The 14,076-nt window shown below is 36.9% G+C and overlaps 1 protein-coding gene across 1 annotated transcript in view; it reads right to left on the bottom strand.

Annotated features, from left to right (window-relative positions):
• THSD7A (thrombospondin type 1 domain containing 7A) overlaps window positions 1-14,076 on the bottom strand; it is a 391,822-nt gene that overhangs the window by 84,847 nt on the left and 292,899 nt on the right. Inside the window, exons 8-9 of the mRNA XM_066354435.1 lie at window positions 5,408-5,642; window positions 1,032-1,147 (exon numbers count right to left, since the gene is read on the bottom strand). Coding sequence (XP_066210532.1) covers window positions 1,032-1,147; window positions 5,408-5,642 — 351 coding nt within the window. The remainder of the gene's footprint in view (window positions 1-1,031; window positions 1,148-5,407; window positions 5,643-14,076) is intronic.

Here is a 14,076-nt window from a genome sequence, read left to right as displayed (position 1 = left end):
AGTCACCTTGAGGACGTTGATATCTTTCTCAGTAGCAGTGAGAAAGAACCTGCCCTTGAGGGTAAAGAATTAACAAAGTATCTGCCATGATATTAAAGAGTCTTTGTCTGTAATAAAAGGAAAAACAAAATGAGAACAAATCCTTATCTTGTAAATGCCTCATAGCACGTTAGGAGTTGGCAGAGGAAGAATTTAACCATTTTTCTCTCTCCTTTATCCCTGTCCTGGGGGTGACATAATTGAATCTGTAGTGAATCTGGTGCCATGGCTATTTCTTGCTCATAAGTTGGTCAGAAGCTATGAATCCTGATAAGATCACTATATACTCTTATTGCAATACATAAGGCCACTGTACTTTCTTTGATAATTAATGCTAAAGAAAACATTAATATAATAGCAACTAGAATCCTTTCACTTGGATTTTTCTTTCTTTTTTTTTTTTTTTTTTTTTGTATTTTTCTGAAGCTGGAAACAGGGAGGCAGTCAGACAGACTCCCGCATGCACCTGACCAGGATCCACCCGGCATGCCCACCAGGGGGCGATGTTCTGCTCCTTTGGGGCATCACTCTGCCACAACCAGAGCCATTCTAGTGCCTGAGGCAGAGGCCACAGAGCCATCCTCAGCGCCCGGGCAAACTTTGCTCCAATGGAGCCTTGGCTGTGGGAGGGGAAGAGAGAGACAGAGAGGAAGGAGAGGGGGAGGAGTGGAGAAGCAGATGGGTGCTTCTCCTGTGTGCCCTGGCCAGGAATTGAACCTGGGACTCGTGCATGCCAGGCCGACGCTCTACCACTGAGCCAACCGGCCAGGGCCTCACTTTGATTTATATCATAAAGGTTTAAGTCAGTTTTGGCATGAAATTCATTTGTCTAATACTCTAAAGCTATCTTTTTTTTCTAAAAGGAAACCAATTCATGTCAAACCAAGATTACACAGCCCCATGTAAGAATCACAAACCATGTTGAGCCAGAACTGGGAGGTGCTGGTGAGTGGTTTTCTAGGGGAACAGCCTCCAAAACCTGCAGACCATACCTTCTTTACACGAGGAAGGGCACGATGTCCAGTCACTGTAGGGGCTCACGATACAGTCCTTCCTACATGGAAGCAGACAGGGCCTCACTGTTTCAGGACGAAGGCTTTCAGGACACCTAGAAAAAGCACAGGGAAATTACTGGGCCTCTGTCGTGTTCCTGAAAACCAGGTAACTTAATATTAGAACTTTCATTGCTAAAATTGCTAAACAGTCACCAGTCTGAGCTACTTAACTTTGCAAAGTCTTGCTTCGGACAAAAACTATACAACTAGATTCTTTCAAAATGGACCTCAGTAAAGCTTCGCAAAACAGGATGTGTCGTTTTAATAACAGCAGTTGTGCTATCTAAAACAACATGTAGCAATTATACCTTATTTCCTTATAATAAAAATCTCCTCATTAATAAATTTTATTTTCTAACATACTTTTAAAAAATTTGTGGAAAAACAAATCACCAATTTAAGAACCCAATTTTACATCTAAATAGGCTTAGTGCTGATGATAAATTTTCAGGTTATTCTGCACTTTATTTTTACAAAGTATATACGACGTAACATAAAATTATAATGGAGTATATTTCATGCACAGTACATGTGCAAAAACAAAGTTGTATTTATAGCTATATATTTAATAATAAGAAAATAATAAAAGAGCATAGGTGATTATGATAAACAATTTTTGCTTTATTCCCTGTTTCATAATATGTCTTTTTTCTTCCATTACAGTCCTCATTTCAAATTATGCAATTTAAATATTTTAAATACTTTTATAAATAATTTTTGAAACTAAAAGAGTAAATATAAAAGTAATAAAAATAGTAATTTAACAAATAAAATATGTATTCTTGAAATAAATTATGGTAAAATTAAATCAATATTTTTAAAAACACAGCAAAATAAACTCTTAGAAACGCAAGAGAAAAACAATGACAAAACACTGAAATGGCTTACATTGTACTAGGTTTTCACTTCCTAAAGGATAATTATAGGGAGCTGATGTAAAAGTTTTAAATATATTGTCTTGTTTATTGTATACTTAAAATTTCCCAATCATCGTATGCACCTTTACAAGCTAACTCCAGTACTGCTAGTAGTGAAATGTTGGCCATGAGCATTGACATTAGAAAATGATGTATACTAGGACAGTAAAATATAATAACATAATTCATATAACTAAATGTAACTTAGTGTTATGATTCCTAGGAAAGACTCTTTTGAGATCATGCAAAGCATTAACAAATAAGCAAAGAGGCTGAATAAACAACAAACTAGTAAAACTGTGGATGAAATAACTTGGGAAATTAGTGAAGTATGGAATTTCAAAATATTCCCCATGGGAGATGGCAAATTTTTATGTAGGTCAAGATAAATTGTGTTTTAACAAGTAAGTTTAGCAGGTTTCCAAAACTGAACTAGGAGTCAAAAAACAACATCATTAATCTCTTTCCTGTAATTTCTTTATAGGCCTTGCTGATGCTTTATCTTGTATTATAATGATTTATCTACATGTTCTATCTCATACAGAAATATTATGTTCTATTCAATTATACAGATGCAAGTTTTCCTCTCTCACTCTGTAACACTAGAGTTTATTCAGAAGTGAATTTAAAAAACATATCGGATTCAACATTTCAGAAAGAAATAAATCTCCTTGGTTTATGTTATGAAGAAGCTTATGTTTTCCTAATTGATATGACTACTCAAAGTCAGTAGATGACATATTTAACTAGCTGTGAATCACAGAAGTTAAATTAGTGCTACAACTGAGAAAATAAATCATTGGAATTATAATTTAATCTTCACTTTTAACCAGGAATCATTATATGGCAAAACCCCATATATAATCCTGCAAATGCTTTGGAACTATGAAATTATTGATTAGTAATTATTATTGGAAGCACACTTTTTCAATGAGGTAATTTTATAATGTAAACCATGGGAGAGCATTATTCAATTGCATGCTCTTCAAATTTTAGCTCTGAATAAATCAGTAAAATTTATAATGTTATCATTGACAACCTCTAAATTTTGTTTTAGATTAGAAATATTCACAGCAAGATACTGGCTAACTGTGGAGAACAAAATTACTAACAATGAAGCCATTAAATGAACACAGAGATAAATTATACAGCCTAGATTACATCCAATAAAATAAATTCACACTTCCTTTGGCGAGGCAATTGGTTTAGTCAACATGCTTCTTTTCTCTTTTGTGCTGTTTGTATTTAGAGTTTATGGTTTAAATCAAGGAATTGATTTCCCCCCAAATCTTATTCAAGGTCAAATTAAACAGATGTGATAGGAGTTGAAGTTTGCTACTCGGAGGACAGATAAGATCGATAACATTGATTTTACCATTGCACAGTAATCTGTTTTATTAAGAGGAGTTTAAAACAAGGTTTCTATTTGCATCTCTGTTTCAAATGCCTAGTATTGAAAAGCGTTCATGCAGTTTAACCTAGCATTTAGGCATAAGGGCTGTAACATTTTCCTCTGAATTTACAGTATTTGCTTACTTTTCCTGAACTTTAAGGGCAAAGTAAATCCATTTCATTTAACAAATCTATTCATGTATCCAGGTCCCTGCAATAAAGGCTGCAAGGGCAAAGCATATTTTTAATGGATTATTGTGGTGGTCCGACATGGGGCTTCAGGTTACCCTCCCTGTGGAATGATTTAATGTCATTAATCCAGCAGGGTTTTTGTCACACATATACTTGTACATATGTACATCCACTGGCCAGCAAAAGATTTTGTAGTTTGCATAAGTGAGGAAAATATCAAGCGCAACATTTGAAAGGTGATTAACTGTAAAACAGGAAGCGAGTGAGCTGACTCGTAGCTCAGCAGAGCACCCACTATCCTGTGCCGTGACGGGTTGGCCAGGTCAGAACCCTTTGCAGTGAACATCTCTACCTCTGTGCTTGTCCCAGCAGGACCCACAATCCTCCAGGGCTTGGAATTCCTACTCCTGTGATTATTGCTATTGAATTTTAATACACTGTACATTAATTTTCTTTGTTAGATTCATCACAAATTTAGCATCATTTCTATTAAAATATTGGTTTGGGGCTACCCATTAAGCAAGTGGAATAGTTTCTCAATTAAGTCAATTTCTTTTGCCATATGTTTTCTATTATGTTTCCTGATTTCAAAGTATACAAAGTATGGGGCAAAATACTACTAATGTCTGGAATGCAGGCCAGGTGAAAACAACGCATAATGGGTTTCTTACTAATCCCCTGGGGGTTTTCATATCATATATTAGGTACAATATTATCATTTCCCTAAAACATTAACAAAATCTCAAATTTTTAAGAGAAAATAACAATTTCTAAGATTTATTAAGTGCTTCCATTACCATTATTTCTTTTCATTAAATCCTTTCCATAAACTCTGAAAACTGAGGCCAGAATGTTAAGTAGAATGCTTATGATCATATATAATATTTAAGCAGTTGGCCAAGTAGTTGAAATTTATGAAGCCATTTTTTTTACACCAATGTAAACGTGACTGGTTTTGCTTCCAATGTTTCACATGAACTAAGGTAATCTGAATTTTAAAAGATCAGTGCTGTTGTCTAAATCTCAAAAGATAAACGGTTTTATTTTCCCCTGAAAGGATTCTATTTTTAGAATTGATTTCTTAATTATCCCTGAGAATGATTAGCCCTCTTAGGTCATGACTTGTTTTTGTCTGTATTTCTCACAAGGCTCGTAGAGGATGCCAACTCTCCTGTCCTTCGTCCTCCCCTCTAGCGAACGGCTTGCCTCGTTATTACTCTGTTCGCAACCACAGTACGAAACTGATGCTTTTCTATTTATCATAACACGCATCCTATCTCAAGGCTTCCTCTTGGATGTAAATAGCTTCCTCGTTTAATGATGAAGAGATGGAATAAGTTCGGCCTCGGTATTTCTGATATAATATTTTCTAGGGGAAATGAAAGGCAGAGCACAGGAAGCTACTGGCCAATTAAACTAGGCTGTCACTCTCCATATAGCCTGTGGGTGCCGGGGAGGTCATGGATGACCTCCACGGCTAGGACTTTGTGTGCTGTCACTATTGATCAGCCAGGCCTAGAGCAAGCACTTCGTTCACTGCCTCCCTCGCTTCATAAAAGCAGAAAGGGCTACTATAAAACTGAAAGTAGGTATCGCACAGAAAGATTTCTACAGAATTTATGGATCCCTGGTACAAGACTCTGAAACGGTTCTGACTTTATCAGCAGCTGACGTTCAAAACAAACAAATCTTACTCTTGAGGACAGGTATGACAAGCATCACAATGTTCCATTGCATGAAGCAGGCGAAGCCTGAGCCAATCCCCTGCATGGCTGGCCACAGCATTTACTGCTGACATTCTAGAGCCCTTACTTTTTGGGTCCCACTTGGCCCACATTGACCCGCACACAGATGACTTTTCTTGTCTGCATGCCCACAGAGCAAGAGGCCTCCCTGTTCCAAGCTGCGGTTGTGTTGAAGGACGATACTGAGGTATCCTCGATGCACTGGCCCCAGGGCCCCGTTTGCCAGTGATACACCGTACAGGGATGCTCATTACAGCTGCGCACCTCTTGCAACGCACTTGTGTTTGGACAGTGAGTTCCACCTATAAAAATGGACATCAGTGGATTAGGTATGTTGCCAGCAGAAACCTTATCATTTTCTGTCTCTCGAAATTAGCAAAAACAGTAATACCGGTTATGTGTTAGCACAGCACATTGGTAGGAAGGCAAATTACACATTAATCTTACCTCCTTCGGTGTGTTTTGGCTTAAAACTTAAACTATGTGATGTATGTGAAATGTTTTGGGGGACTACAACGGACCTCGGAGAGAGAGGCCACTGTTCTCCAGAGAAGCTGAAAATGAGGTACAAATAAAGCCTGCGTGATTTCTGACCAGGAGAAATCTGGGCATGGAGGTTCTGTGGATGGAGAGAGCACAGTGTGTTTTCAAATGCTATCCCCCCAAGTCAAAAGTTTGAACTACAGCTTTTAAAGTGCTGCTTATTTTAATGTATTAAGCTTTAGGGTGGTTAGAAACAGGGGTTTTACAATCAATTAATGCTCACTGATCTCCCAGAGCATTACTGGAAAAGCCATGCCATAATGGTAATCTTAGATTTCTTCAAATATAAGATGTCATTGGCTGTGAGGTATACTATCACGGCATGTATCCCAACAAAAGAGAAATGGCTGCAAATTAAACTATTATACCATGTTTTTCTTTTACTAACTCTAATTTTTATTGTATGCTTATTGCAATAGCTTGGCATATGACTCATGTACATAGTTTTTAAGAAACAGATACTTTGGTATATAATAAAAGAGAAGGTATTCCTAAAACTTCTTTACATTCACTGTCCAGTCTTTTGAGTCACTGTTCAGCTCTCACTCATCAGAGTTTGTGTTCTCCTACACAGCATTATCTCTGTGTCATGAAAACTAGTGATCATGCTGGACTTCTTAAAAATAAAAGTGCTCCCCTGTTGTCTCAGGGTTTTCTTTCAAGATACTGGTACCATCTCTAAGATTGGATGCTGTGACATTCATAATGGCACCAGAAGATGTCAATGAAAAGTTTAAGCAAGGAACTGAAGAAGGGTTTATTGTCCTTTCTCAAATAGTCCTTAGTTGTTTTGTTTTTTGTTTTTTGAGGGCGCAGAAATATTACAGGACTGCTAATGCAATGAAATTATATGCACTATCAATGACAACAATGTTATAATTGCTGCTTTGCCACAGTGGTTTTAAAATGTGTACACTGTAAAATGCAATAATTACAGAGATACTAAAAGGTAAAACAAATGTGTCTTTTAATCAACAGAATATGATTATGCAAACTTTTTGTTAAGTGCTAGTTCTATTGTAAATACTTTGTAAGTGGGACTTCATTTTATATCCAGTACTGATTTACAAGTTAAAAATTATATAAGTAGATGAGTACAGACTGCTTAAATGATGTGACCACAGTAACAGCTAGGAGTTTATGGAGGCCAGTTTCTTACCACTATCCTGTTTATAATTTCAATTACAAAAATATAAAGAAGAACGTTTGAGAAATTTACTGCTTACTTTATTGACAGTTTGATCTATTCACACTTTTGCAGCTTCTGGATTTCATCTTAGAAACTGAATATAACTGGTTGTTAACATGGGATCCTGGGTGTTCATTACAAAAATTTATGATAACGAAAAGACATATTAAGTGTAAGAAGAGGTGTATTTTAGATATTAGGAAAGCAAATTTTTAAAAGTGAAAAATATGAAATAGTGATTCAGTACTGAGTGACTCTAACATGGAAGGTGACCCCAAAAGTTTGAGATTTGGGAAAAGTCATAAACCAAACCACAAGTCCACACCCTGAGATGATGTTCAGGTGCCACTACACTGGCATGAGTAAGACCATGCCTCTATTCAGCAAGTAAATCAGTAGGCAATTTAAGTGAGAATTTAACTGCAATTTAGAATCATTTATGCAGTGTCAAAGATAGGCTCAAGATCAGAATAACCCACATTAAACAGCATTTCATGAATGTCCCATGCTTCATGAAGGTGAAAATATCTGTCTTAGTTCATATCCTCCATTACAAAGCCCAGAGACCCTGGCAGCCTCTGAAAAGAAGTTTAGGATTTGAATAGGAACGAATTTTGAAACACACTCTTTGGGTTAGCAGTAAGTAAAGGAGCGCTCTTATTACTCATTCCCTGAGGCTCTAGATTTACCCAATCTTATTTCTCAGACACATACATATGAATTATATACTATAAAAATTTTACATATATTAACCACATATTTATTTATTCAACCATACATTCATATTTAATAGCAAAATAACTGATCTACAAAAGATGTGCTTCCTTACCTCATTTTCACTGTGAGTAGTACATATGGTGTTTAAACTGTGAATTTAAAACACTGGATTGTTTTTGACATTGAAATTAACTGGTTGCCTTTGGAAAAACTGATAAGGAAAAACCTTCCATGATGTCAGGAACTGAAGGATAGCTGTTATGTTTACAGACATAAAGACTATTTATTTCCTTGGCCCAATCCAGATTTAAAGCATATCAGCAATTCTGGTCTGACGCCAGGGTACTTGGACAGATAAGCCCCAATGTGGTTTTGATTATAATGACTGTAAGGCCAAGGGCTGCCGCCATCGTGGCCACACACATTCACATGCAGGTTCTCATTAGATTCAGACAGATGGTAAAGAAACAGTGGAGCCAAAAAATGGTGGGCCATCCTTTGTTAAAGTCTCGCACCGGCCGACAAGCAAACACACAGGGAAAAACACTTCCCTCTTCATTCATTCAGAGCTCACAAAGCCCTGACACATTCTCCAGTTCCACAACCAGGAGAATCTTCTCCGGTTTCTCCTAGAATCCAAGGCCCCACCAGTCTCAGCAGAGCTCGCAAAAGCTCCTCACCTCTGTTCCCTATCTCCTTCTTCAAGCTTTCTGCACAAACTGGCTTCTTCTTCAGTCCCCTGCATTCTCTCTCTCTCTTTTCAGTACTTGCTGACTTGAAATCCCCTTCTCCAGCGAACATTAGAAAGACAATGACCCTTCCCAAGCAGGAAGGTAATTTGCAATTTTACAGATCACATAACTGGCGCTGCCCAGTGCCATTTTTTCACACTAAAAGTGAGCAAGCTCAAAAAATACAAATTTTACAAACTCATTTGCCCAACAATGACAATGGGGCAATTTCAAAAGCATGGCTTACAGCAATCAGTCATTGCAGCACTGTCATGTTGTTTTGGGAATAATTTTATGGTGGAAAATTTGATAGATATAATATTGCATTTATTTATTATTCATGGGAAGATCTAATTCCAGACATCTTGAAATATTTCCATTGTACTGGGGAAATTAGGAAACATCACCCATGACAAAATTAGTGATAAGAATATTTAAAGAAAATTCTTATACATAAAAATATATGCTTTATATCTGCATGATTATTTAAGTTTTCTATCATTCCATCAAAGGAAAAGAGGTTATAATACTTTGATGAAATTCTGCCAAATAAGTAAATTTCCATGCTCATATAAAAATACCCATTATTATGTGAAACCTTTCCTCTGGCATTAAAAAAGAAAAGTAACCTTTTTTTCCCCAACAATAAGTCCCTAAAAGCTTTGTTAGGATATATTTGAACAGACCTATGATTTTTATGGTTCTGAAATTGAAGTTCTTACAATTTAGATGGCAGATTGAAAAAAAAAGAACTTGTTCAAAATATTAACTAGCTATGTGTGTATAGAGTGCAACATGCAATGTTTATGTCCAAAGAGTCATGGGATAACTGGAGGGATTGAAAATGGTTCCAGCTACTCTCAAGAACCTCATAATACAGTGGGGAAACTAGTAGGGGTACAAGATGAACATGAACATGGGTATAATCCTAGGTAAGAATATAATAATGTTCAAAAGGGTATTTGGTATAACTGAGATTCAAATGTGTCAGAAGCCATTAATTCTGAGGGGCTGAAAAATGTCTCAGGTAGGAGGCACTGAGATGAGTTTTGAACAGACAGGACTTAGATAAGCAGAGTTCCGGGAAGGGTGAGAAGGAAGGAAAAGTTTTACTTCAGAAATAAAAATTTTGTAAAAGGGAAGGGATGCAGGCAGGTATAAATTTGGGAATTAGCAATATTGATGCAGTCAATGAGAGTGCAGACAGAGTTCCTTCCTATGGGGGAAGTCACAGGCAACAGGGAAAATGAAGTAGACGGGGCTCATGTTAAGAAGAGGTTGTTAGTGTGCTATGTATGATGACAGAATGAAGATGTGTGTAACTTCCCTGCTGCAGCCCACATCCCTTCGATCGCAGACCCCTGCTGGGTGAAAGGCACGTTGGCAGCGGCCTGTTATTGGGGAACTGAACTGGAGAAGCATTAGCCACAGAGAGACCCTCAGGAGGTCCTGCTCTAGGACTACCCCCACCTTCTCCTCCCTCTTTTTTTTTTTTTTTGCTGAAAGAAGACCTCCCACTGTGGAGTCTGCATAAATCCTGTGTGGTGGTCCTGTAGCAACAGATTGAAGCATAACCCCCTTTTCAAAGTCAATAGTGGGAGGAGGAGGAGGAAGGGACAATATTTATTCAGAAGTCAGAATTATGTGTTATGTATAACACAGAATTATGTATATGCACATATAATGGGGTCCTGGGTTCTCAAATTCCTCTAAGAAATACAAGTACTCCCTGGCTCTTAGAATTAAAATCATTTAGCTATAAAAATTGAACTAGTTTATATTCTAAAATACAATTATCGAAGACTACTAATTATATGAGGAAACATTTGGCTTAATTCAATTTCATTTTGCATCTTTTCTCTGCATGCATAGAGCGGGTGTAAAGGCACACTAAATTTGGTTGATGAAATTATAATATCAGGTCATTCTGAACTTTGCAAAAAGATATATTCTCTCATTTCTTGCTCTGTAAAAATAATTATCTATATATGAGAATTAACAGAATTTGTTATTACACTCAGTGGAAAACATTTTGAAAATTATTTTTCCTTTTTAAACCAAGTTTGTTAAGGATATGCAGCATGGGGTCAAAAATTAAAGAGGATATAAATCTAACATCAACTTAAAAATTTTAATTCAAATTCAACCTATTTCTATTTACATAAAAATATGACAGATTTAAGTGTTAAGAGATTGCTTCCTTTTAGGTAGTTTAATTTTTGAAGCAACAGAAAAATTAAGAGTATATTATCAATAGTTTTTCCCCTGGGCCATTTGAAAGAAGTTGTTGAAATGGTGCCCCATTATTTAAATTTTTTAGTTTGTATTTCCTGTACTAAGGTCATTTTCCTACACATTAGCACATTCAATATTCAAGGTCTGGAAATGAACACTGACACACTATTAGCATCTAATCCTCAAACCCATCGAGATTTGCCACTATCCTCAAAGGTCCTTTTTACAGCAAAAGGATCTAGTTCAGAATTGAGTATTGCATGCATGTAGATGTCATGTTTTGTTAGTCTTCTTCAATCTGAAATAGTTCCTCAGTCTTTCCTTAATTTCCATAATCTAGACACTTTCAAAGATGAAAGGACGGATGTTTTGTACAATGTCTCTCAATCTGGAATTTGTCAAACGTTTCCTCATGTGCAGATTCTACAATCTCCATCTTTGACAGGAATATCACAGAAGTGACATCATGTTCTCACCGCACCACAGCAGGACACAGATTTCTGTTTGCTTTGTTATCAGTGATGCGAGTTTGGGTCACTGGATTAAGGCGGTACGGGTCGGACTTCTCTATGAGGGAAATACTCTGACTGTAAACATAAGGCTATTCATCAGATATGCAATGAATACATTTATTTATTTATATCAAGCATGGGTCCATGGCTTCCGATTTTATCTAATGGGTTATAATCTGTTATTACCATTATTTTGACATTCAAATTGTCCCCGTATGTGGTCACTGGGAAATGCATCAAGCCAGCTTCTGTGAACTTTTTACGTTTTCCTCTCTCTCCGCTTCTGGCACAAAAACCTCCAGACACTCCTTGGATTTGTCCTATTGCAGCCTTGCAAATCAGCCATTTCTCTAAGGAAAACCACGTTCCTTTTTTTTTTTTTTTTTGATTATGGTATTAGAACCAAGATCTGAGCATGGAGTGCGCTTGCTGCTGCGCTCCTGCTGTTCCCCAGTCCTTGTTGTACATATAGCTAACATATGTGTACATTTTGTATCATACATGAACACATATACTGACATTTATATTGATTTCAATATCTATCTTAACTAATTGAACACAATTAATTCACATTGATAGCTTTCAATGCCAACACAATACAACAAGGTTTATTCTAACTATTTCTTAACATATAACATATTAGTAACTCGCTTTCCCAGCAATAAGAAACCTGCCTCCTATTATTTTTAATACGTGTATTTATTTGGTCCCCCACTCCCACCCCCATCTCTCTCTGCCATCTCCATTGCTGTAACCACAGGGTATCTTCATTACCCCGTCCAGGCCACCTCACATTACAGAAACCCTTCTCAAGCCCTGCCTGGCCCCCCACCCCACACTGGGCTGACTGCCCCAGTCTCCGATTCCCTCTTCATGCTGCCTGTGCCCGGCCATCCTGTGCTGGGTTGCTGCTTCTACCCTCTTACGATCTTTGTGTCACCCACTGCAAAGCACACTCTGGGTCTCTGACTGTCATGCCAGGCCATCCTCTTTCTGGGGGGGAATGCCCTTCTGACAGTCCACTCTGCCAGGACCACGGCAGACTCCCCCTTCCCTCTTGCCGGCACAGAAGTCCGACAGCTTGGCTCTATCTAATGGCTTTTGGGATAAAACTGTTCAAGAATGGAAAAGAAAAGCCTAGAAAGGAAGGAGAGGGGAAAAAAGGGAAAAGCAAGAAATATGAGAAAGAAGTGCTATTTTATTATTCTTAAATAGAAACAAAGAAATAATCAATAAAAGGTTATAACATTTTAACAATGGAGAGGCCTGGTTTAGCTACTGAATTAGGGCCATATGGAAAAGTCCTTCATCATATATCTTTGAATGCAGAAATAGATATAGATATACAGACAGATATAGATAGATATAGATATAGGTGTGGACAAACATATGCACAAAAATACACATTAAGAAGATGAATAACCCAGGTATAAGACCAGTAGCCGGCACACCTCTGGTTTTAGCACACAGTAGGATTACGTTTGCCTCCACCATGCTTGAAGTTAGGTTCAACTTCCTGTCATGACTGTACGAGCTGTTTTGACATTGAAATGTCAGTATAAATGACATAAAGCACTTCTGGATAGAATATTTGAACGTGGATGCTTTTAATCAGCAGACAGACTCTCCACTATCTTCTCCCACTGACATGGGGATTATGTAGTGGGTCTTCATACGGGTGCAATGCTGAGACATATTATGGCAGACAGACTGCTTTATAGACTTACCCAACACTGTAGCAAAATTCTCATGGGAAGAAGTAAGTGTTCTTTTAAGTTATGAAACTTCTGATCCATCTGCTTCTGCAGCAAAATTCAGTCTGTCCTTAATATGAGGTTATATAATCTTAAATGAATTTAATGGTGAATTTCTGATTGAGATGAACAAAAGTATAAGTTGCTACATTTATGTTGTAAATCCAGATGAATATTTTGCATGTGAATTTGTCCAAAAGTTGTTTCATCAGAAACTCGTGTAATTTATGTCTAATAATTCTCTACATAATTTTACTGTTATCTTTTCACTTAAGGTTGTTACAGTAATTTTCTGATGCACAGAAAATTAGAAACACTTAAGACACACACAAAACACTAATTCTTGAGGAATAATAAAAGACCTACTTTTGTTTAAAATTATAAAGGTTATCTAATTGCAGGGAAATACTGTAATCTTTCTACAAATATAGTACCTAAACCATTTTTTAAAAGTCTCAGAATTATAAAAGGCTGATTTTGAGGAAGATAAAATATGTATAAGTATCCAGGAAATAATAGGTATTAAATAAATAGTTGTTGAAGGACGGATTTTCCTATAATTACACCAGGTTTTGTAACTGTTGTCACCAAAGACAAATGGTAGCAAATTCCCTCTTTGACATGGTTCTGCTGCAGTTTCCATTTAAAATTATGTTTTGAATTTATGCCTTTATATGATTTACTATATAAACATCTATGATTTTAAAGCATGGCTTGCTTATGATGCTAAGCTACCAGACTTAATTAAAAATTATCGAAGTCTCACCCTTTCAAACTAAGTGGATGATACATATCAAAGAGCAATCATAAATTTCTGCCTTTAAAGCATTTCATGACCTTTCAGTGTGAAGCATCATGTCTATAGAAATAATGATCTGGTGAGTTCTGCCAGCATGGCAAAATCTCGGTCATGTGACTCACAGGGCGAAAAGTCACTCATTACTAGTCACACAGCAAGTGTCTACAGAGTGTAATGGATTTATAGGAAGCAAGGTGACCACAGATCTAATTTTAATGAAGTTTGAGATATAACCTGAGCTGATAGAGTTTGAAGT

Source organism: Saccopteryx leptura, chromosome 12, assembly GCF_036850995.1.
Source record: "Saccopteryx leptura isolate mSacLep1 chromosome 12, mSacLep1_pri_phased_curated, whole genome shotgun sequence".
NCBI lineage: Eukaryota > Metazoa > Chordata > Mammalia > Chiroptera > Emballonuridae > Saccopteryx > Saccopteryx leptura.
The sequence above is the reverse complement of the archived record's forward strand: the minus strand, read 5'-3'. Positions and strand labels throughout refer to the sequence as shown.